Source organism: Nelumbo lutea, chromosome 4 (assembly GCF_056320005.1).
Source record: "Nelumbo lutea isolate HS-2025 chromosome 4, American lotus-T2T, whole genome shotgun sequence".
In the NCBI taxonomy this organism is placed as follows: domain Eukaryota; kingdom Viridiplantae; phylum Streptophyta; class Magnoliopsida; order Proteales; family Nelumbonaceae; genus Nelumbo; species Nelumbo lutea.
The window spans coordinates 22,582,639-22,605,074 of NC_142687.1; the positions used below are offsets into that span (position 1 = coordinate 22,582,639).

The window sequence follows — 22,436 nt, forward strand, 5'->3', positions numbered from 1 at the left end:
CAATAAGGCTCCGCCCTGTAATGATTGGCGCTGCTAGGCATTAGTGAGTCGGGCCTCTCAGCCCGTAATGTGCTAGGCCTGGCTAGCCTACATCAGGCTTAGTTTATGCAATTCAGATATAGATAGAGAGATAGCATGAATAAGATAAAGTAGAGTGATAGGATGCAACTGAATCTTCCGATATTTATATGAGTTCCAAGCTTCCTTATTTTAACCAATTAAAGCGTGATCAAATCCACCTTCCCGGTCTTGGCTGGGCTCATGAACGATAATCCATATTAATGCATCTTGTTTAGTTGTTCGTCTAAGTAGGTTGAAGCACGAGAGAAAAGTTAGTGGGAGATAGAATAGGAGATAGAAAAGTTAGTGGGAGTGAGATTGAATAGTTGTTTGTTAGTTTCTATCATAATGAGAATACATATATACCTCTATATGCCCTTTATATGCATAGATAGGTAAGGGTAAAAACTGTTCACTGAAAAGTTCAGAAAATTGAGCTATTCGCTCTTTTAGTATAGACTAGTGTGATTGACGTCCTTGTAATGGAATTAACTTTGCTGTTTAGGGCCAATAACTGAAGACATTCACCTATTTACGCTATGTTTATGTTTTTGGTGATCAAAAGGACATAGATGTCACGGGAGTAGTTCTACAGTGGAAGAACCCGTGCGGCGTCCTGACCAAGGCAGGCCAGAACAAGCCTTTATAACGTATAGAGGCTAGGAGTTGCCCGATGGGATGGCTCCACCAAAGTCAATAGCACTGAATCATGACCTCAAGTCCAATGGCCGGGGCACTCTCCTGACTCAGACCGGTCCATGGGAGGCGTCGCTTATGTGCTAAAGGGGGACTACCATAATGCAAGGCGACCATACGCCGATGAGGTGATTTGGCACCGATATGATGGGTCTCTTGTATGCCGATGATGACAAGCACCTCTGTGCTATGATGATAGACAACCGTTTGGGCCGAAACACACCCGTGCGCTAGAGGCAACGGGATAGCTCACTCAGCTCGGGCAAGGGACTGAAGTGGTGAAGGGTCATGCTTGAGCCAAGCCCGCATGTCAAACCTCCCTTGAGTATCGGCAGCGCAGTGCCGGTCCAACACTGTCCCTATGAGCAAGTGTGCACCCATGTGGAACCCTGGTAGCCATGCTAGCCGTTAACCAGGGCCGCCCTGCAAGGGGATGAAGGTTTAGGAGTGCCAAGGTTAGGCACCCAAGGAGGTCAACCACCCCTCCTCAAAGAGTACGTTAAGCTTCTGGTGGTCTGCATGAAAATGACATCAGTTCTCCCAAAAATCTTACAAGCGAAAATGACGGGCATGCCCCTAACGTAAACCTACCAAGCGTAGGCAAGGCTAAGCCTATGTCAGACCGTCACATAGAGGCAATTATTATTTTATGCCACTCTCATACTAATGTGGCATTTGGTTTTCCGTTGTAATCATAATAGTCCTCATGGACATGTCATTGAAAAGGTGGGGACCATCTCCTCGCACCTACTGATTGTACGGTTACCGAGCCTACGTGGCATTGTCGCAACGGGAGGTCTCATCTTTGAATTCATCAACCACATGGCATTGGCATGACTAGGTTAGATAGAGAGTCGGTTTGTCCTTTATATCATTAAAACCAGAATGGACAAATATCATCTATACTTATAGATATTTTTATCCCTTATCTAACTAATATAAAATGGGCATAATATATATCTTTTACTTTCTCCGTAAAAACTGTTCACTTATAACTGTTCAAAAACTATTCACTTATAACAGTTAAGAAACTACTCACTTATAATTATTCAAAAATTGTCGATGAAGTAAGAATTGTAACTCTAAATTTTTGGTTCCATAATTTTCAAAACCGGATCAGACCTCAAAACTGGAATTTGGTTAGATAATCAGTTTTATTTTACCTCAAAACTATTATTTTGCTAAAAACCATTGATTTGGTCAGAAAACTGCTGATCCAGGCAATTAAACTGTTCAAACCATTTGAACTGTTCAATAAATTTGACTGTTATTCAATTTTTTTTTAAACGAGCCATTCATTTGGTTCGAACGTCAGATCATTAGACCCATGAACCAGACCCTAACCGATTTGTTGTGCAGTTCGATTTTAAAAATCTTGCTTGACTCTATTTCCCTTTTCTCTGTATGTGTAAGACGTGACGTGGAGACACATGGCTGCCTTCCTAAAATTTACCAAACCGGATTGGTGACGCATAGCAGCGTTGAAATTAAGTTGAAACAACCAAAGTAAAGGTAAAAAACACGATCATGGAATGGATTCTTGGTCCACGTGACATTGTCTACAACCTCAGCGATGGAAACTCATTCAATCGTCCCATTTGTCCAAAAAAAACTTTCAAGTGTCAAATCTAACAAGTAACATTCAATTCTCAGCCCATCCATCCATCATCTTATTTGATATGGGTCAAACACCTATTATTTATTATTTATCGCAATGGGAAGGATATGATCTCTACATGATTCAGACGCCAAGAAAGTACTTTTTTTTTATACTCGTGCACTTCCCCATGTTTTTACTTTTTATCGGGAAGGATTCTTACCCTGTATCCCCAAATTTGCTCTCCAACAGCCAAAATTTTTTCTCGAGTATTACTTTCCCATAACGAGAATGTTATTGGCTGGCCTGTACCCACCTATTTGACATTTGGGGAGTGTCGGTACACTCACTGGTAAGGGAGAATCAGAGTCCTATCGTTCAGTACCAGACCTATCACATTTCTTCTTAAGTCTTGAGAAAGTGGAAATCCCAAACCCATGGTCTTAAATCTAACAAACCTTGGCACCAATATTTATTCTATTCATGAGTTCATATCAAAAGTTGACAGAGGAACGAAATGTTTGCCGTTGTAGGAAATCAATACCTGAATTAATCTGAAGTAGTACACAATGTTTTTCGAAAAGAAGTTTTGGATATTTCGGGTTATGATCGTTATGAGGGGTTCGGCTTCTACCCACTTGGTGAAATAGTCCTTTGCCACTACTAAGAACTTCCTTCCACCCGTTGCTGGCGGGAATGGCCCGAGTAGATCGATCCCCCATTGTGCAAAGGACCACGGATTGGTGAGATACTTGAGGTCGGCAGCGGGTTGGTGGTGAATATTGGCATGTCTCTAGCATTTGTCACATTTTCTAACGAGTTCAATGGCATCTGCCTTCATTGTTGGCCAATAATACCCTTGTCGAAGTGCTTTTTAGGCGAGAGCTCTACCCCCCAAGGGCCTGCCGCACAACCCCTCATGAGTGTCACGGAGTACGAGTTCGGCTTCGACAGGCCGCAAGCAATGCAGATAGGGGAGCGTGTAGGATCTCCTGTATAGCCGCTCGTCTATAATGACGTATTTGGCTGCCTGGCGCTGCACCCTTCTGGCCGCATTACGATCTGCAGGGAGGGTCCCGTGTAGCAAGAAGCTCGCGAGCGGTTCGATCCAGCTCGGCTCTGCTTGAACAACGGGAGCGACCTCCTCTGCCCCCCTAAGAATGCTAGGCCGAGACAGGTCCTCTATGTACACGGTTCTCATGGTGATGTCGCTAGTGCTGGCTAACTTGGACACGGAGTCAGCCTCAGCATTCTCCGACCTAGGGATCTGTCTGATGAAGTGTGACTGGAAGTCGAGCAGGGCCTCTCTAACCTTGGTCAAATAGGCAATCATGGTTGGCTCGCGAGCTTCATACTCGCCGATGACCTGGTTAACCACAAGTTGGGAGTAGCTGTAGATAACAATGTGCTTTGCTTTTACTTCTCTAGCTAGGGCAAGTCCAGCTATCAACACCTCGTACTCTGCTTCATTGTTAGACGCCGCAAACTCGAAGCGTAGTGCGTATTCCAGTTTCGTGCTTGGGCCGTGTAGAACTATTCCGGTTCTGCTGCCCTGTTGGTTCGATGAGCCATCTACGTGAAGGATCTAGGGCTCCTCATCCCAACTTGCGATTGGCCGAGCTAGGAGAGATGCCACACTGGCTGCCACTTCACGGGGTTCGAACTTGATCGACCTGGGAGCTTCAGGCTCATCCGAGCTGGGAGCCTCGTGCTCAACCGGCCTGGGAACTTCAGAGCTGAATTTACATTCGGCTATAAAATCTGCTAAAGCTTGGGCCTTAATGGCAGTTCGCGGCTTGTACTGGAGGTCGTACTCGTTGAGCTCAACGGCTCACTTCGTCAACCGACCAAAGACCTCGGGCTTAAGCAATACTTGCCTCAGAGGTTTGTTGGTGAGGACGATAACAGTATGAGCTTGGAAGTATGGGCGGAGCTTCCGAACTGCGATTATCAATGCGTATGCTAGCTTTTCCATCTCCAGGTATCCCGTTTCTGCTCCCTGCAATACTTTACTAACATAATAGATGGGTCGTTGGACCCGATCTACTTCCTTTATTAGTACCGAATTGACCACTTCGTCGCTCGCCTAGAGGTACAGTTCTAAGACATCGTCCTCCTCGGTCCGGGTTAAGGTCGGCACACTAGCGGGATATTTCTTGAGCTCACCAAATGCAAGCTGGCAATATTGGGTCCATTCGAACCCTTTGCTCTTAATTACCTTAAAGAACGGTAGACAGCGGTCCGCCGATTTAGACATGAAGAGGATTAAGGCGGCTATGCAGCCATTCAACCTCTGAACCTCATTCAACTTTCGAGGCGGTCTCATATCTAAAATGGCCTTAATCTTATCCGGGTTGGCCTCGATGCCGCGCCAGTTAATGATGTATCCTACGAACTTGCCTGAGGTCACATCGAACACACACTTGTTTGGGTTCAGTCTCATATTAAACTTACGTAGAATTTCAAAAACAGAATGCAAATCTTGTATTAATTCTTGTGAGAGTTGAGTTTTGACGACCATGTCGTCTACATAGCATTCTACTTTTCTGTCGATTAACGACGCAAACAACTTATTTACAAGCCTTTGGAAGGTTGCCCTTGCGTTTTTCAAACCGAATAGGCATCCAAAAAACTTAGCAACTCGTGCCCTGAGGTCGCGTCTACCAAGCAGTCGATTCTGGGGAGCGGGAAGCAGTCTTTTGGGCAAGCCCGATTCAGGTCGGTGTAGTCGATGCACATGCGCCACTTGCCGTTGGCCTTCTTTACCAGGACGGGGTTGGCTACCTAGCTTAGGTAGTGGACTTCTCTTATGAAGTCCATTGCGAATAGTTTTTCAACCTCCTCGTCGACTGCTTTCCACCGCTCCGGGGCTAGGTTGCATTTCTTCTGTTTAACGAGCCTAACTACAGGATCAATGTTCAGCTTGTGAGTTATGAGTTCGGGGTCTATACTGGGCATCTTTGCCGCGAACCATGCAAAAATATCTAAATTTTGAAGTAAGAAACTTACCAGTTCTGATCATAGAGGTTCCTGGATGGAAGAGCCGATCTGAAGCGTTCGAGCTGGGTTCGCTACTGAGGTCAAAACTACGACTGTTTCTTCTATTGGCGCGATTCGTTCTTCGTCTTGCTCCATAGGCTATTCCAGCTTGAGGTCATCGGCTACCTTGGTTTTTCCCTTCAGGGCGGTGATGTAGCACTTACGGGATTCGAGCTGGTCGCCCTACGCTACCCCCACACCGAATTCTGTTGGAAACTTCATAGCCAAATGGTAAGTGGAGACCACCGCCCGTTGGACATGAGTGATTGGCCGATCTATTATGGAATTGTAGGGGGAGGGGGTCGCGACCGCTAGGAAGTCGTGCTTGAATCTAACCACACAAGGCCACGTGCCGACTTCCACAGGTACTGTTATTTTCCCAAGGGGTCGGACTTCTTCGCTGAAGCCTACTAAAGGAGTTTCTGCAGGCTTCAGGTCGCCTTTCTGCAACTAGAGTTAGTCAAACGCAGCTTTGAAGAGGATGTCGGCTGAGCTACCTGAGTCGACAAGTACGCGCCTAACCTCGAAGTTGTTGATTCTTAGCTTTATTACGAGTGCGTCATCGTGGGGGTAGTGGACTCCTCGCGCATAATCTTCTGTGAAGAAAATTGTCTCTTCTGTTCTCGGCCACTTTGGGGGGTTCTGCTCCTCCCAGGTGGCCTCACGAACCGACGTCCGAGCTGCTGCTGAAGTGCAACCCGCAACGATCGATCCTCCCACTAACATGTGGAAGGTTCCCTGAACTGGCCTCTCCTCCGAAGGCTGCCTCTGTGGTTGCTCGGCCGGCCTACTGCTGGACTCGGGGGCATCCTTACCGTGCTCCCCTTGCCGACCTGTTTTATTACTATTATTATTATTCTGTACAAAGTTTCTTAGATATCCGCAACGGATGAGCTCCTCTATTTCATCGCAGAGGTTTTTACAATTCTGGGTACTATGACCATGATCTTTGTGAAAACTACAACACATATTCTTATTTCTTTCATTGGGATGACTTCTCAGACGGGGTGGCCACTTCACGTATGGGGCATCCTTGATCGCCATCAGGATTTCAGCCCGCTTTGCGTTCAATGGGGTGTAATCAGCTCGGTCCGCTACACGAGGTCGAAAAAAATAACCCGGCTTTGCCCTCCGAGCTGTGTCCTTTTTCTTTCGGCTGTCCCCTTGACTGGAAAGCTCTCCTTCCCTTTTTCTTTTTTCGGCCGCGCCCTCGCCCTTTTGGTTGATCTCCTCTTCGATGGCTATGAACCTGTCCGCAAGCTTCAGGAACTCGGTTATGTTCGCCTATTGGTTGATGACCATGTGCCATTTAAACTCTTTGTGCACCACGCCCTTCTTAGCTGTTGTAAGGTGTACGGCGGGGTCTAGGCGTGGTATCTGCATACAGGAATCGTTGAACCGATTGATATAGCTTCGGATGGATTCTCCCTCTCTCTGTACTATGCTGAGGAGACTTTCTTCAATTCGCGGACACGTTTGCTAGTAACGAAGTGGGACGTGAAGGTTTGTGCAAACTGCACCCAACTTCTTATCAACCTGGGTGCCAAGTTCCGGTACCACGTACGAGCTGCTCCCCTAAAAGTAGTGGAGAAGGCCACGCGCATGCACGACTCACTAGCTCGTGCCAGGTGCATCTATGACTGAAAGGCATCTACGTGATCATTTGGGTCAAATGACCCATCATACTTGTCAAGAGGGGGGAGCTTGAAGTCTTTTGGAATTGGGACTACTAGGAGCTCAGGAGATAGGGGAGACTGGACTGAAAGGAGGGGTGCCTTGGCTTCGTCCGAGCTTACCTCTTCTTTGCACAAGAGCTCGGGCAAATTGCGGGTGGCAGATCGTCGAGCTCGGCAACGGTGTCTCTGCTTCTTGGCGGGCTCGGCGTTGGTGCTGCTCACCTCGTACTGTCAGGGATGGTGTGTGCCGGAAGTAGCTCAGGCCGCTGGTGCTGACTGTGGACAGAGGGATCCTGCTTGGAGTTTGCAGCCAGGATCTCGAACTTGTTCTCTAGGAATGGAGTACCGGGCTTTGACGACTGAGGAGACGGGCTCCTGGCGAGCTGGGGTCCTCCCGACCTGATTGCCCGCGGTGAGGCCAGAGTGGCTGTTCTTCTGCGTCTGCTGCGGGAGGAAGCTTGGCTCCTAGGAGGGTTCTGGGGGGCCTCTCCTTGGTGAGAAAGGTTCTCCTCCTAGCGACGAGACCTGGCTTGCTGTGGGGCTGGGTGCCGAGGGGGGAGCTATTGCTACTGATGCTGAGGTTGGGGCAGCTAAGGGAATTGCTGCTGATACTGGTACTGGGAGACCTGGTGTAGCACGTGCTGTTGATAGATCTGAAACTGTTGAAACTGCTGCATTTGAGCTTGCATGGTCCGCATGCACTGCACCAAATCTTCCAATTGGTTCGGGCTGGCCACTGGGGGCACAATCGAGGGTTCAATGAAGGTTGTTCCGACTGTGGTAGGGAGTGAAGCAACGATGGGTGCCCCTGCAAGAGGCGCGTTCAAACTAGGGATCCCGTCCGCTGAAAGGGGGATGGTGAACTGTCCGATGCAGACAGTAGGAAGCTGGGGTTGTTCCCTAGAGTTATTCATCTTCATGCTTCATTCGATGTTGCTAGAGGAAGCCATGAGCGTTGGATTGTTTCAAGGAAGAAAAGAACTCAGAAAGTTTAGAGAGAAAGGCTTTTTGAAGCGTTTCCCACAGACGATGCCAAATGATGTAGCGCAATCCGATCACTCCTAGCTGGCGCTCGCATGGCTCCTGAGAGGTACCTGAGACGAGAGGAAAGAGGAAGAACTCCCATGGGTTTTTCCGGTGGGAACGCTCCAATGCTTAAGTTAGTATTGAGTGCAAGAAGTGAAAGGAGAACGAAGGCTAAGAGTGCAAGTTACGCAGGTGATTCGAAGATACCTTGTTCCTTGAGAATAAGCCCCTTATAACTGAATTCCGTTGCTTCAGGCCCTCTGACCTCTGACAAGGCAGGTATAACCGCCACTGTCAGTTTGCAACAGCCGTTACAGGCAGGGCTGAGGTGGCACGTGCGGGGCCGTCATGCAAGGTACGTGCCTGTCAAGTACGGGACGCCTTTCTAAAGGTGGCAGGTGCGGCGAGGGGGACATGCTTGCTGTCCACAGGTTTGTCGGGTACGGCGGTCGGGCAAGAAGCCCCCTATGGTATACCGAACTGTTCCCCTGCGAATTACTTTGAACTGGGCTGTCCTTTAAGTGACGGGCTGCCTGTAGCCGGTTATGCTGAGCTAGCCAACCCGAGGTCTTTGTGCCTCGGGGCGTCTGGAGAAGAATCGATGCGTTCTTGCTTGGGAGTGACCCGAGGTCCATTGGGAGGAGCTCGGGCCTCAAAAGGGGTTAGGGTGCCCCGAACTTGGGACCCCCTGAAGTGCCTTAACCCCAGGGAGGAGGTGCGGGCAAGGCGACTTTCAGCGAGTAGTTTGCCTGCAGAGTTGCCGTGCTGAACTCGACGGGATTTTCCCTCTGAGTTGTGCTCACGTCCGTTGCGCTGTCATGCTGAGTCACTGTTTGAGTAGGGTCACACCCACGTGTACCTGAACTACAAGGTCGGGCCAAATCACTCTCCATCAACTCCTATATCCTATGATTTAGGTTTGACAACTTTTTTCAGTTTTCGATGACCAACAAAAGTTACTAAACTCATACATGGCCAAATTATTCTCAAATTTAATCAATTTGTCCATTAGTGAAAAAATATACATAATTTGGGATAGTAGCCCAAGTGAAAAGAGAGAAATGATCACTTGGCTCCTACATCTTGTGATTTATGGTTGGCAGTGTTTCTCAGTTTTTGAAAATCAAGAAAAGTTACTAAAAACATAGGTGGATAGCATTAAACTAAACTTTAATCAATTTGTCCAACAATGTCCAAATATGCAACGCTTAAGTTGGTAACCCAAGTGCAAAGAAAAAAAAAAAGATCACTTGACCCTTGTACCTTGTGATTTAGGGTTGAAAACTTTTCTCAAATTTTGAAAATCAAGACAAATTAGTGAACCTATATGTGGCCATATTAGTCTAAAACTTAGTCCATTTGGCCATAAGTTGCCAAATATATACCATTTAGGTAAGTAACCCAAGTACAAATAGAGAAATAGTCACTTGACCCATATCTTGTGATTTAAGGTTGACAACTTTTCTCAATTTTTGAAAACCAAGAAAAGTTACTCACTCATAGGTGAATAAATTAAACTAAACTTTAATCAAATTAGCCATCAATGTCCCAGTATATATTATAATGGTTAGTAACCCAAGTATGAAGTGTGAAATGGTTAGTTGACCCTTACATCTTGTGATTTAGAGTTAGAGAACTTTTCTCGGTTAATGAAAACCAAGTAAACTTATATGTGGCCAAATTAGTATAAAATTTATTTACTTTGGCATTAGTGTCCAAATATACATTATTTGTGTTAGTAACCCAAGTACAAATAGACAAATGGTCACTTGGCCCCTATATCTCCTGATTTAGGGTTGCTAGTTTTTCTCAATTTTTGAAAACCAAGAAAAAATGAATGGAAATTTTGTAAACCAAAATTATTTCAGCTCTATTTTTGTGACATTTCACAAATATGCACAAAAGAAGGATTAAAATAAAGAAAGATAATGAATAATTTTCTTGAAAAACAACGTTTGATAGGAAACAAATTATGTTTCTAATTCTCAATTATTTTATTTTTCTCCTCTTTACCCCATATTATTGATTGCCCTAGCTAATTTACTATGATGGTTTTGTAATCTTCTAATTTAGTAAATTCCATTTCTTGTAATGTATAGCTATATGCTCAATTTACATTCTAAGATCTTGTTTAGTTGTTTTTCTTTGATTTTTTGTAGGTATTAGTACCAATTTTTTACATTTATTTTAAATTCTGGGAACGGTTGGAGTTCATAATATCAATATATGATATGTTGTGTGGTTTTGTTCAGCATGTGTGCAAGGTAAATAGAGTATTAGTAGACTATGTAAATATCCTTGAAAAATTTGGAAATTTATGTGACGTACTAGATGGTGATATGATGACTATAAATTACAATATAAATGGAAATATACAACCATGTCACGACGATAGTGGACTATCTCTGCTATATGATTATGAACGAATAAGCGATTATGAAAGCCCCATAGAAGATGACAATTTACCAAAAAAGTATTTATCCACTCCAATGTAAAGTTTCATTTTGTAAACTCCTCATTTGAAATTAGCATGAACTTTATAGACCACAAGGAGTTCAAGAAGGCCATTAATCAATATTGTGTAGTGGAGGGGCATAATTTGGCCATTACCAAATAAAGTATTTTATCCACTCTTGGGATGTTCATAATTTGGCCACAATGGGTTCAATAATTGATGAGGGGTAATTTGGTCCTCCCAATCAAGTAATGACATGTGACCTCCAATTGACACCTTGGTACTGAGTTAGCAAATCAGGTCGGCAAGTTATTTTGGAGCACCTCGTTCAGACCGAACTCCACCTCGGCAAGGTTGAGATGGCAGATCCCGCAAGATTACGACAAGCTATCCTAAGAACCGGCCAAGCTGAGAGGACCTACGGCGACCTGCAAGGGAGAGCTCGCTAACCGTTCCTGATAGTTCGCTACCCAAGGCGCTGACATCGCAACCATTAGAGCAGCCCACCGTGTTGCACACCTTGAGTTTACTCATGCAAATTGTAACCGCCGCATGGATCTCGCAACTGACGCATTAACGCGCCAGATAAAGTGGAAACGGCTCCACAGAAAGCTCATACCCGTTATCCAAAAGTTCCTGACTCTTGGGACCTATAAAAGGCACCCAATCCCACTTGAAAAGGTATGCACACTAAATTTTCTAGAGCTCTCAACCTCTTAAGATCTCTCGAATACCTACTGGCTTACACATCGGAGTGCCCTCCCTGGGTAAAAGACACCCGGGCCACTCTCACCTTCTACTCCTTGCAACATACATCAACTTGGCCCAGCCAGATAGACCTCCAGTCAGAGTCAGAGTCACTGCACACGAGGGAGCATCCAGATTGCACGATATCAATAACCTTTCTTAGTTTTCAAAAATTGAGAAAAGTTTTTAACTTTAAATCTCTAGAATTAATAGTCAAGTGGCTTTGATTATCTTAATTTTTGGGACAATGGCCAAATTGATTGAGGATGAGTTTAACTTGACCACATATGAGTTCGGTAAACTTTCTTGGTTTTGGAAAATCAAGAAAAGTTTTACTCTATAATTCACAAGATGCAGAGGTCAAGTGATCATTTCTCTCCTTGTACTTGGATTACTAATCCTTATGATGCATATTTAGACATTGATGGCCAAATTGACTAAATTTTGTTCTAATTTGGCCACATATGGGTCCAATAACTTTTATTGGTTTTCAAAAAAAAAAAAAAAATACCCCTAAATCACAAGATGTAGGGGTCAAATGACTAGTTCACTCTTCGTATTAGGGTTACTAACCATAATAATGTGTATTTATAGATTGATGGCCAAAATGATTAAAGTTTAGTTTAATTTATTCACCTATGGGTTATGTAACTTTTCTTAGTTTTCAAAAACTAAGAAAAATATTAATCCTAAATCACAAGATATAGGGGTCAAATGACTAGTTCAGTCTTTGTATTTTGATTACTAATCCTGATGATGTATGGTTAGACACCAAAGGCCAAATTGATTAAATTTTAATTTAATTTGACCACATATTAATTGTGTAATTTTTTTTTGGTTTTTAGAAATCGAGAAAAGTTCCTAACCATAAACCACAAGATGTGGGGGTACCATTTCATTTTTTGTATTTTGTTTACTAATCCTCATGATGTGTATCTACACACTAATGACCAAATTGATTGAATTTTAGACTAATTTGGCCATATAAATGTTCTGTAATTTTCTTGATTTTTAAAAATTGAGAAAAGTTTTCAACTCTAAATCACAAGATGTAAGGGAAGTTGCAATCGATGCGGGGAGTGTTCATGTGAATGGCTTGAGAACCGCCGGTTAGACACTCACCTTTTGGGGAGTTGTAAACACCTTTGAAGAAGTGGAATACTGATCTGCCAACGACACCCATCGTCTAGGATTCGGTCTGGGCTAGGGCTCTCGAGAAGTCTTCCACGTCCCCATCCGATCAGTAGAAACCTTTCTTTGATGAGTTAACAAAAGAGAACAAGGTCTCTGTTTTCCTCTAGAACAGAGAGAGAGAGAGAGAGCTTTGAATGGTTACCAAGGTCATCTCGTTTTGGTCGAGAGAGAGAGGGAGAGCATTTTGAATGAGAAGGGTAATTTTGTCCAATACAATTTATGTCCCGTACATATAAAGACCTCGTATGTTAATGCTTCTATATGATATTTATCACAAAAAGTAACCTCGAAATTGTAATTTTTCAAAAAGTGTTAGTTTTGTTGCTACTAGGGGCACCCTTATCCGTTAGAAACCCAAATTTTTTTTAAGGTAAATTTCTTAAACTACCCTTATGGTTTAGCAAATTGTCTAAGTGTATCCTTACTGTTTGAAAATTGACTAACATTAACCTTATTATTTCTGACAATTGACTAACTCTACCCTTATCATTAACATCTGTTAATATTCTATTAAAACCCATACACACGTGACATCACGTGATGTTTAAAATTTTTTAAAACCCAATGCTACTCCTTGTCCCCTTTCTCTCGACTTGGCACACCCTTCCTCCTCAACCTCTCTCTGTTCCCTCTATCTTCCTCCCACAATCTCTGTCAACACTAGATCACCAGAGAGAACTTCATAGTATTCATATGCGCAGGACAAAGTCAGAGTTTCAGACATTAAACATTGGCTTTGTCCTGTGTATTGAGATGCCGCATGCTCGTTGTCACTTTGCACATGGGATGAGAAAGACGAATCACTACTGTGCTATACCTGACAAAATTTGTGAAGCTCATATGAAATTGAAGGATGAATACAAGGAGGGTGAAAGAAAATTCCAAGATATGGTATATTTCTCCGAGCTAATGCATCCTTACGTTTATGAACCATCTTTGAAATCATTCTCTAAACTTCACTTGCAATGTGTTGTCGAGAGGGTTCATGCACACAAAGAGCACTTCATCCTCTTTCTTCTTCAATAGTGGGGGTGCTCTATTGAAGAAGCAAAGAATGAGTGAGGCGGTGACGGTGGCAATCGAAGTGGTATGAGTGAACTGAACAGGGGTGACGGTGGCATAAGTCTAGTCTTTCTTTCTCTCTCTCTTCTTCCTCTGGGTGGCAATAGTGGAAACCCCTATGAAGTTTGATATTCGTTTCTCTCTCTTCTTCCTCTAAGCGACGGCGGCAACAACCTCTCTAAAGTCTGACCTCTCTTTCTCTCTCTCTCTCTCTTCTTCCTCTAGGTGGCACTAGTGGAAACCCCTCTAAAGTTTGATATTTGTTTCTCTCTCTTCTTCCTCTAAGCGACAGCGGCAACAACCCCTCTAAAGTCCAACCTCTCTTTCTCTCTCTCTCTCTCTCTCTCTCTCTCTCTCTCTCTTCTTCCTCTAGAAGACAACAGTGGTAACCCCCCCCCAAAGTCTGATCTCTCTCTCTCTCTCTCCTTCCTCTGGGCGACGGCGGCAACAACCCCTCTAAAGTTCGGCCTCTCTCTCTCTCTCTCTCTCTCTCTCTCTCTCTCTCTCTCTCCTTCCTCTGGGCGACAGCAGCGACAACCCCTTTGAAGTCTAACCTTTCTTTCTTTCTCTTTTCTTCCTCTGGGTGACGACGACAGCAATCCCTCTAAAGTCCAATCTCTCTTTCTCTCTCTCTTCTTCCTATGGGCGACGACGACAACATTCGCCTTTGAACTCCAATCTCTCTCTCTGTCTTCTTCCTCTGGGCAATGGCGGCAGCACTGCCCTGTAACTCTATCTAGTGGCGAGAGTTACAGGGTTGTCTTAGAGCTTTGTATTTTTTTAAGCTACAGGGCAATTTAGTCATTTTTCACGAGTTTTGACAAAGTTAATGGTAAGAATAGAGTTAGTCAATTGTGAGAAACATTAGGGGTAGCCTCGGTTAATTCTCAACAACAAGGGTATAGTTAGTTTAAAAAATTTACCCATTTTTTTATATAAATCACATCACATGTGAACGGATTATAAGTTTATAACGTTGTACTAACGATAGAGGAGGATTTGTCGGTTGTTAAAAAATTTAGGGTTACTTTTAAAAATGATGTATATCTGTATACGCTCGACTCTGTTTATCTTTGAAGAGGCTGCGGCTGCTGTTCAAATTTGAAATTCCTTCTCGTCGGAACAAGTATTTCTAGGATCTGATCGGAGGGAGATTTCCTGCTTCGCAGGTATCTGTTTCAATCTTCAATACTTCGATCTTGTTAGGGCCTACCTCAGTATCTAGTTATTTACTCGCCTTATATTATTCGTCAACGCTGTAGAAAACCCTAATTTGATCGAAACCTTTTCTATATACAAGAATCCGCATTCTCGTTTAATGAATTTTCCCTGATAGCTAAGATTTTGCCTCCAATTAGCGCTTCCGAACTGAAGGTTGAAAGTTTTTATGGAGATCTAGGTTGAAAGTTTATTTACCGTATAGGGCTTAATGTCCTAGATTTTGCGGTTTGTAAGGATTGAAACGTGAGTTTTTACTTATTTATTTATTTTCATTCGCTTTGATGATGGATTATCGTTTTGTTCTTTTGAATAGATGTGCAGTTTTCTGATTCTGATTTATCAAGATTGTTTTTTTTTTTTTTTTCAATTGATGTTAGGGTTCTTGTGCTCCTTGGTATTTATTTTTATTTCTCTTGTTGCCATATTGTTCCAGGTGGTGTTCTTTAAGTTTTCTTTCTTTTCATTCCTCTCTCTACGAAGTTGAATGAACTGTCTTGATTCTGATCTGTGAAGTTGGTATTTGGATTGAATATATTCACTAAAGTTTGCATTCTCGCTTCATCGTGTTGTGGACCCTATCGCCATTTTCATCTGCGTTTGGTATTTAGTTATTGGCTTAAAGTTGGATCGTGGCTTGTTTTGTATGAATTGAAGAGCTTTGTTTCATCGGCATGTGAAAATAATTGTTTTGGTTTGTATTGCAGGGTTTTTGAAGGATTCGGGGTTGAAGATTTTTGTTCCACTGGAGGTGGAAATCTGCTTATTCTGACTTGTAAGGTAGAAGATGTCAAGCAAGAAAGAAGAGAAAGCTCAGGCGGCGGCCGAGAGGATCAAGGCTGCAGCTTTGTCGGCTGCAAAGGGTCTTAGCCGTGCTCAGGCTGAACGAGCGGCTGCTGCTGCAGCCCGAAATGTAAATGCTTATGGACAGAAGGAGGAAGGACCCAGCCGGTGGCAGGAAAGGAAGGAAGCCAAGCGCCAGATGTATTTGATGAGTACTGAGAAGGCAGTGAAATTGGGTGAAAGGAAAGACCTTAAGGCTTCTATGTCGACCATAGGTGGCACTTCATCCCAATGTCAGAAATGTTTCCAAGCTGGTCACTGGACATATGAGTGCAAGAATGAACGTGTCTACATCTCAAGACCCTCTCGAACACAGCAGCTCAAGAACCCTAAATTGAAGATGAAGCTTTCTGTCTCCTATGAGCTGGATGACCCAGATGTGCAGAAGATGGAAAAGGGTGAAAAGAGTAGCAAGAAAAGTAAGAGGAAACATCGGTCTGTGTCTGACTCAGAAAGTGAGGATAGTGAAGCTTCTGTTTTTGAGACAGACAGTGGGTCATCCTCAGTGACAGAATCGGATGATTCTTCAGGGGAGAGTAGCTCAAGTTACAGCTCATCATCAGATTCAGAGGATGAGCGAAGGAGAAGGAGAAGGACAAGGAAACAGAGGAAGAGAAGGCATCGAAGGTATAGCTCATCCTCTGATTCCTCTGACACAGATTCTGCTTCTGACTCTGATTCTGATTATAAAAACAGTCGAAGGAAGAACAGAAGGCACAGCAAAAGGCGCTAAGAAAAACTGAGAAACAGGAAAGACGGTACATGCTGATTTCTAGTAAAAAGTATCATCTGCTAGTGCACTCTTTTGTTTTTGTTTTTTACCTCTATGTTATCTGTTGTTGACTTCGTTGCTATTTCCGTAGTTCATGTATGAGAATGGGAACCTTGAACTGGATGCCTCATAAAGTAAGCTTATTTTGGTTGCCAATGTTTTCCAGATGTTACAGTTAAGAACTACTTGCAGAGCTCTTTTAGATTTTGTTCTCTGTGCATTTTCTGGATTTTGCCCATCTTGGCCACGTAAATAGGGGATGATGCCATATACGATTGATAGTTTGATACCACTAAAAGGAAAATAGTCTCTGAGGTTACCTTTTATGTTTTTATTTAAGCAAACATGTATTCTGAGCAATGTTTCTCTGAGACTTCTATCACGGGTTAATATCCATCATGATGATATTGCCATCCAAGAGGGTATGTTGCACAAGATCTATTTATCTATCTGTTTTTTCTCACTAGTGAATATTTATAATCTGATCTTCTAATTTCCTGATCTGAAAGTCTTTCTTGGCCTTCTATCTGCTAATTTTTATCAGTATTATCTCCGTCTGCAGTTATATAACCTTTATTACTGCAATGTTGCCAATCCGATTTGAATTTCCTTTCTCTTGCCCTCTCTAACGAGGCCATTGCTTTTGCTTGGTTGGTTGAGCAATGGTAAAATCTTGGGTTCTCAAGTCTGACAATGCAGGTTAAGTCAAAGAGTGGTGACTTGGTTCAAAAAAAAAAAAATGCTGGGGGGTTTGTCTAACCAGTTCACCTTCCCTAGAGAATTTTAACATGAGTACTACGGTTAGAGACGGGAATGGGGAATAAATCATGATTGATGCAGTGCAAAGTATTTAGGCCCCGTTTGTTTTTCGGTAAGTTACTTATCCGGGTAAGAACAATTACTTGATTTTTTCCCGGGAAACACTTACCTGGTTAAGTGTATTTATCCATGTTCTTTTATTTCCTAGTTAAATAAGGTAATGCCCATTTTAGCTATAAAATCTGTTATTGAAAGGGGCATTTTTGTCTCATATTTTACCTCTAGGTGAGAGAGTTATTTACCCAACTAACAGAATAAACTTTCCCTGTTTCTCACATAAATCTGAAAAATAAAGCTTTCTTGGCTCTCCTGTTCCTCTAAAAAAGAATACAAAAAACATTGCTTTTACCATAAATAAGAAACAAACTTGTAAATGAAAGGCATGTTCTGCCCGTGGGTTGAATGTTTCGTTTGGTTTTAGAATGCGGCATAAGTGGAACCGTAGCGTGTGGGGCTCATTCCAGAAGACCTTTAAGATGATATTTTTCCTTCCATTCCATTCCAGAAGACCTTTACTACAGCAGCAGCCACTTTTTGGAATGTGACGGGCCACAGCCACAGGTTTAACGAACGCAAAGCAAAATCCTTTGGCCCGTTCTAAACCCAAATGAAACGCAATTGTATTGTACTACATACGGAACACAGGCTAAGTAGAATCTTACACAGCGTGGCAAGCGGCAAATCCGGGCTCCGTCTCTCGAACCAGCAAAATGACTTTTTAGGCCCCGTTTGGTTCTATCTAAAATGACTTTTTAGATGGAAGCGGAATCCCATTCTCATTCTAGCAATGGCATTCCCCCATGAAATTCCATTCCCTTGATTTCAGTTCTTATTTTTCATTCCTGTTTGAATCAAATAGATTAATAGACTATGACAATGGATCATTTCAATTTCGATTCCAAAGGATTTCAATTTAATTTCAATTCCAACTGCAAATCAAATGAACCATCTTATGTATTGTTTTTTTACTCAATAACGATTGATGACTATGCGGTCAAAAATAAACGGTGAAGGTATTTGTATTGAACAGAAGCGCCTCTTATTTATTGTTTGGTTTTAAAAAATGTGTATTGTCATCTGTATGGGATAAAGTTTTTTCTCATATGATATGAAACAGACTTTGAGATTAGCATGCTTTCCACTTTATATTACTATAGGGTGTTATTATAATATTCCATGCATCCATCTTTTGGCTTCTGCAGTAGGGCTGTTCATAAGAATGTCCAATCTGACCAAACCGACCAATTCGGACTGACCCAAGCCGACCCAAACCAAACTAGTAGGTAGTTCCTACTTCCTAGTTTGAGTAGTTTTCTAATTCCTACTAGTCTTCTACTTTTAGACTTCTACTAGAACTAGAACTCTAGAAGGCCCATTAGGTAATTATTATTAGAATTCAATTAGGTGTCATTTTTTAGTTTTTACCTAAATTAGAATTTAGAAGGTTTCTAAATTTTTATTTTATTGATTTATCTAGCTAGATTTATCTAGTTTTTTACTCTAGAAGGCCCATTATTGACACTTGTTTTTACATAAAGAATTTATTGATTTTATTTTTTACCTGAATTAAATTTAGATTTATCTTGGACTCTTGAATATCAAATTATCAACCAATTCAGATTTTATTTGGCTTTGTACAAGAACAAAACCGAAATCGACCCAACTCGACTCAAACTGACCTGGTCGGTTTGGCTTGTCAGTGGGTCGGTTTTGGTTCCCACCTTAGCTAACCCGATCAGGTCGGGTCGATTGGGAAAATCCCAAGAAACCGACCCAACCCGACCCGGGAACACCCCTATTCCGCAATGTCATAAATAAGAAATAAAATTGTATCCAACCCTGGTTGAATGGATTAATATCATTTAAATTTAGGGGATGCTTGGAATTGTGACCGTTAAAAAAAATGGTGCCATGTCGGATCCATATAGGCGTTTCAATAAATGTTCATGTATCTCATTGTTTGGTTCAGTTGATTATTAAAAAATCAGGCATGCCTCAAAAAATCAGGACTCTACTGATGCATGAAATGCTAAATTTGGCATTTTTGGCATTTCATGCATCGTCGTTTCTCCCAATGGTTGACTGATGTGTATCCTATGTTGTGCTTACCTATTAGTACATACATGAAAAATGGTGATAAAAATGACCTTACCAAACAACATAGTGTTGCTCACTACTTACGTGGCAGAAGCATTTCTTTTGTAAAAAACGGGTTTTGGAAACATGTGTTTTTTCTTAAAAATCGATCCCAAAAAGCATCCATGTTTGATGCATTTATGCAATCTGAACTAAATCGAATTGAGCTAGATTTAACTAAACACTTTAAATGTGCCAAGAGCTGTAGAACTAGTGATAAGGTTACACGCCTGTATTTAAATACATGGGCCTGCATCTTTTGGCGTGGAATTGGATCTGCTCTTCACACTTGGGCGCCTCACATGCACATCCACTGTGGGAATATCTCTCGTGAAAAATTACTTACAAGTACGAGAGATGTTCGCAAGTTAAGATGTGCGTGTGAGGCGCCCTAGGAATCTCATCATTCGTTGCACAACTTGTTAAACTAATCCAAATTCAAATAATTACATGCAAATAGGGAGATGTTCTCGATGTGCTAACATGCTGTGAGGTCGGTGTGAGTAGGCGGGCCGCTCCTACAGTATAAATGTGTATCAGTGTATCAACTTTCCCAATGCTAAATTTACATATGGAAACCAAAACCAGAGTCTCCCCAGACTAAATAGAAGTATTGATTCGCTTTGCTTACATCTTACTCCTTTCTTAGAGTAGAGAGCAGGTGAAGCGAGGTGACAGATTGAACTAAAAAAGCTCGCGAGATAGCGGGGAAAAAAGAAGAAAAAGAAGGGTTTGCAGCAGAACTCCACTCCATCTATCCAAAATGAGTACTATGAAGTTTTGTCGTGAGTGGTTAGTGTCCATCCTCCCGCCCATCTTCCATCTTCTATCTTCTCCTACGTTTACATTGTTTTACAGTTGATAATATTTTCCATTTCATCTTTTATATTCTTATTTATTATTTGTTTACATCGTTTGTTAAAAAAAAAAATATCAGCAACAACATTCTCTACCCAAAGGAAGACAAGGAGCAGAAGATTCTCCTCTACGCCTGTCGAAACTGCGATCATTAGGTCCCTTCCTTTCCCCCCTTCTTTTCTTCTCTCCTCGTATAGTTGGTTTTCTTCTTTTTTTCACTCAGGGTTTCTTGATTTCTTTATTCTTGATGTGGTTTGCCTTGCAAGTCGGTTTTAGTTGTTAATCCCTAGTATTCATGTTCGCCTTGTTACATAGAGCACTCAGACTACTTATTATTTCTAATGCGGGTAAGCGTTGCTTACTCTTTTTCATTGAAAGTTGTTGCTGTTGCACGACCAGTTTAGTGAAAGGTCTCGGATGTGAGACAAAGCTATCGCAAATATTAAATTTCGATATTTAGATACTTTGTACTGATCAGATGGAGGTTGAACATGACCTAAACTAGCATTCTTTTTTTTTATCAGCAACACAATAGATTCATTAATGTAAAAAGTTATGTACAACAAGACGTTGTGGGAGGACAAAAAGTCCAATATATCCCACTAATTACATCACAACTTCAAAGGTAACCCTAAATAGATCCACTAACTACAACATAGCCCAAAACATAGATTGTCGTTGAATTCCTTGCTTAGCAAGGCCATCAGCCATGCTGTTAGCTGACCTTCTAATCCACCTTATTTGAATCATCATTTCTTTAGAAGCCTGCTTGAATCGCCTGAGCTCATTTCTTAACTGCCAAATTATTCCTTCCCCTTTCTTCAACCACTTTATCACAATTTTTGAGTCCCCTCCAATAATCAATCTGCGAATCCCCATTTCTTTAGCTTTTTCAGCACCAAGTACTACTGCCTTCATTTCTGAACTCTCCACATCCCCATGCTGATTAGGACCTGAGAACATGGCTAACACATTTCCATTCTCTTCCCTTATTACCCCATCAATGCTTGATGGGTCCGGATTTCCCAAACAACTGCCATCAAAATTTAGTTTCTTCCACCCATCATTCGGAGGGAACCATTATTCATTTATAACAGATCTTCTAGATGCAGAACTTGTAATTGTTCCCCATGATCTGAAAAAGTCTTCTATCTTAAAATCAGCAAACAATTTTATGTCTTCACCCAGTGCACCACCCTTAGAGTAATCACTTCAATCACAACTTCTTTGCTTCTTTCTTTATCTTCAAATATCCTCAGATTTCTTTCTTCCCAAATTGTCCAAACTACTGCAGCTCTAGTGCATCTTCCCATGATTCTGCCTCTTTAGAACACTTGAAAGTTTGAGAGCTAAAGAAGCTTTCCTGATTAGCAGGAGAAATCCAACTGCACCCAAACAGAAGGGAAAACCACTCCCAAATATGATTAACAAAAGAACAGGATATTAAAAGGTGAAAGGCAGTCTCACCAGCTTACATAAGGAGCACCTATTTGGGGACAAGCACCAATTTGGTCTTTTTTTTTTAAGCAGATCACAAGTATTAATGGATCCATGGAAGACTTCCCAAAAAAAGGCACTGAGTTTAGGTGGTATGGGACAAAACCAAACCTCCTTGACAGGGAAAGAAGGAGAGAAAGAGGTGGCAACAAGAGAATTCAAGAAAGATTTGCAAGAGAAGGATCCAGACTGATTTAGTGGCCAAACTCTAGAATCTGAACCACTATCCCCCAGTACCATTGAGTTCAGCAAGGAAATCAAAGTGGAGACACTAGATAATTCAGATTCTCTTAGGTTTCTAATAAAGCCCAAGTTCCAATTCAAATTTGAAAGTGAAGAGGAGGAATCAATGAAATCACTAATAGGTTTTCCTTTGAGACTAGAAAGAGCAAAAAGGGAAGGGAAAACCTCAGATAAGGGAGAATCCCCTATCCAAATGTTCTCCCAAAAATATGATTTTCTGACCCAAAACCAAACCATACCTTATATGGGAGATAAACAAAGGAAGAACAGCATGGATGGCCTTCCAGGGAGCAGCCAAGGTGGCGTTTTGTAGACAGCTCGCATCCCTACCATTGCTTGACAACCAATGGATACTTGAGATAACTCTAGTCCATAACTTCTCATTTTCTTTAGGGAACCTTCAAAGCCATTTACTTAACAAGGCTACATTTTTCAACTTTATATTTCCAATTCCCAAACCCCTTTCCCCTTTCAACTGTTTCACTTTTTTCCACTTAA

The 22,436-nt window shown here is 42.1% G+C and overlaps 1 protein-coding gene across 2 annotated transcripts; it reads left to right on the top strand.

The window, feature by feature from the left end:
• Window positions 1–14,511: 14,511 nt before the first annotated feature.
• On the top strand, window positions 14,512–16,541 carry LOC148854576 (zinc knuckle (CCHC-type) family protein). 2 transcript variants are annotated; one of them, XM_088983643.1, is made up of 3 exons: window positions 14,628–15,016; window positions 15,207–15,373; window positions 15,478–16,541. In XM_088983643.1, exon 3 carries the CDS (start codon window positions 15,558–15,560, stop codon window positions 16,344–16,346), a length of 789 nt encoding a protein of 262 aa, XP_088839769.1. In that variant the 5' UTR covers window positions 14,628–15,016; window positions 15,207–15,373; window positions 15,478–15,557; the 3' UTR covers window positions 16,347–16,541. The 2 variants fall into 2 exon arrangements, with proteins under 2 accessions (XP_088839767.1, XP_088839769.1); XM_088983641.1 differs by lacking the exon at window positions 15,207–15,373 and having other exon boundaries at window positions 14,512–14,721.
• The last annotated feature ends 5,895 nt before the right edge of the window (window positions 16,542–22,436 follow it).

Coding starts and splice junctions, on each gene's coding strand:
- LOC148854576 (XM_088983641.1), top strand. CDS start 15,558: ATGTCAAGCAAGAAAGAAGAGAAAGCTCAGGCGGCGGCCGAGAGGATC.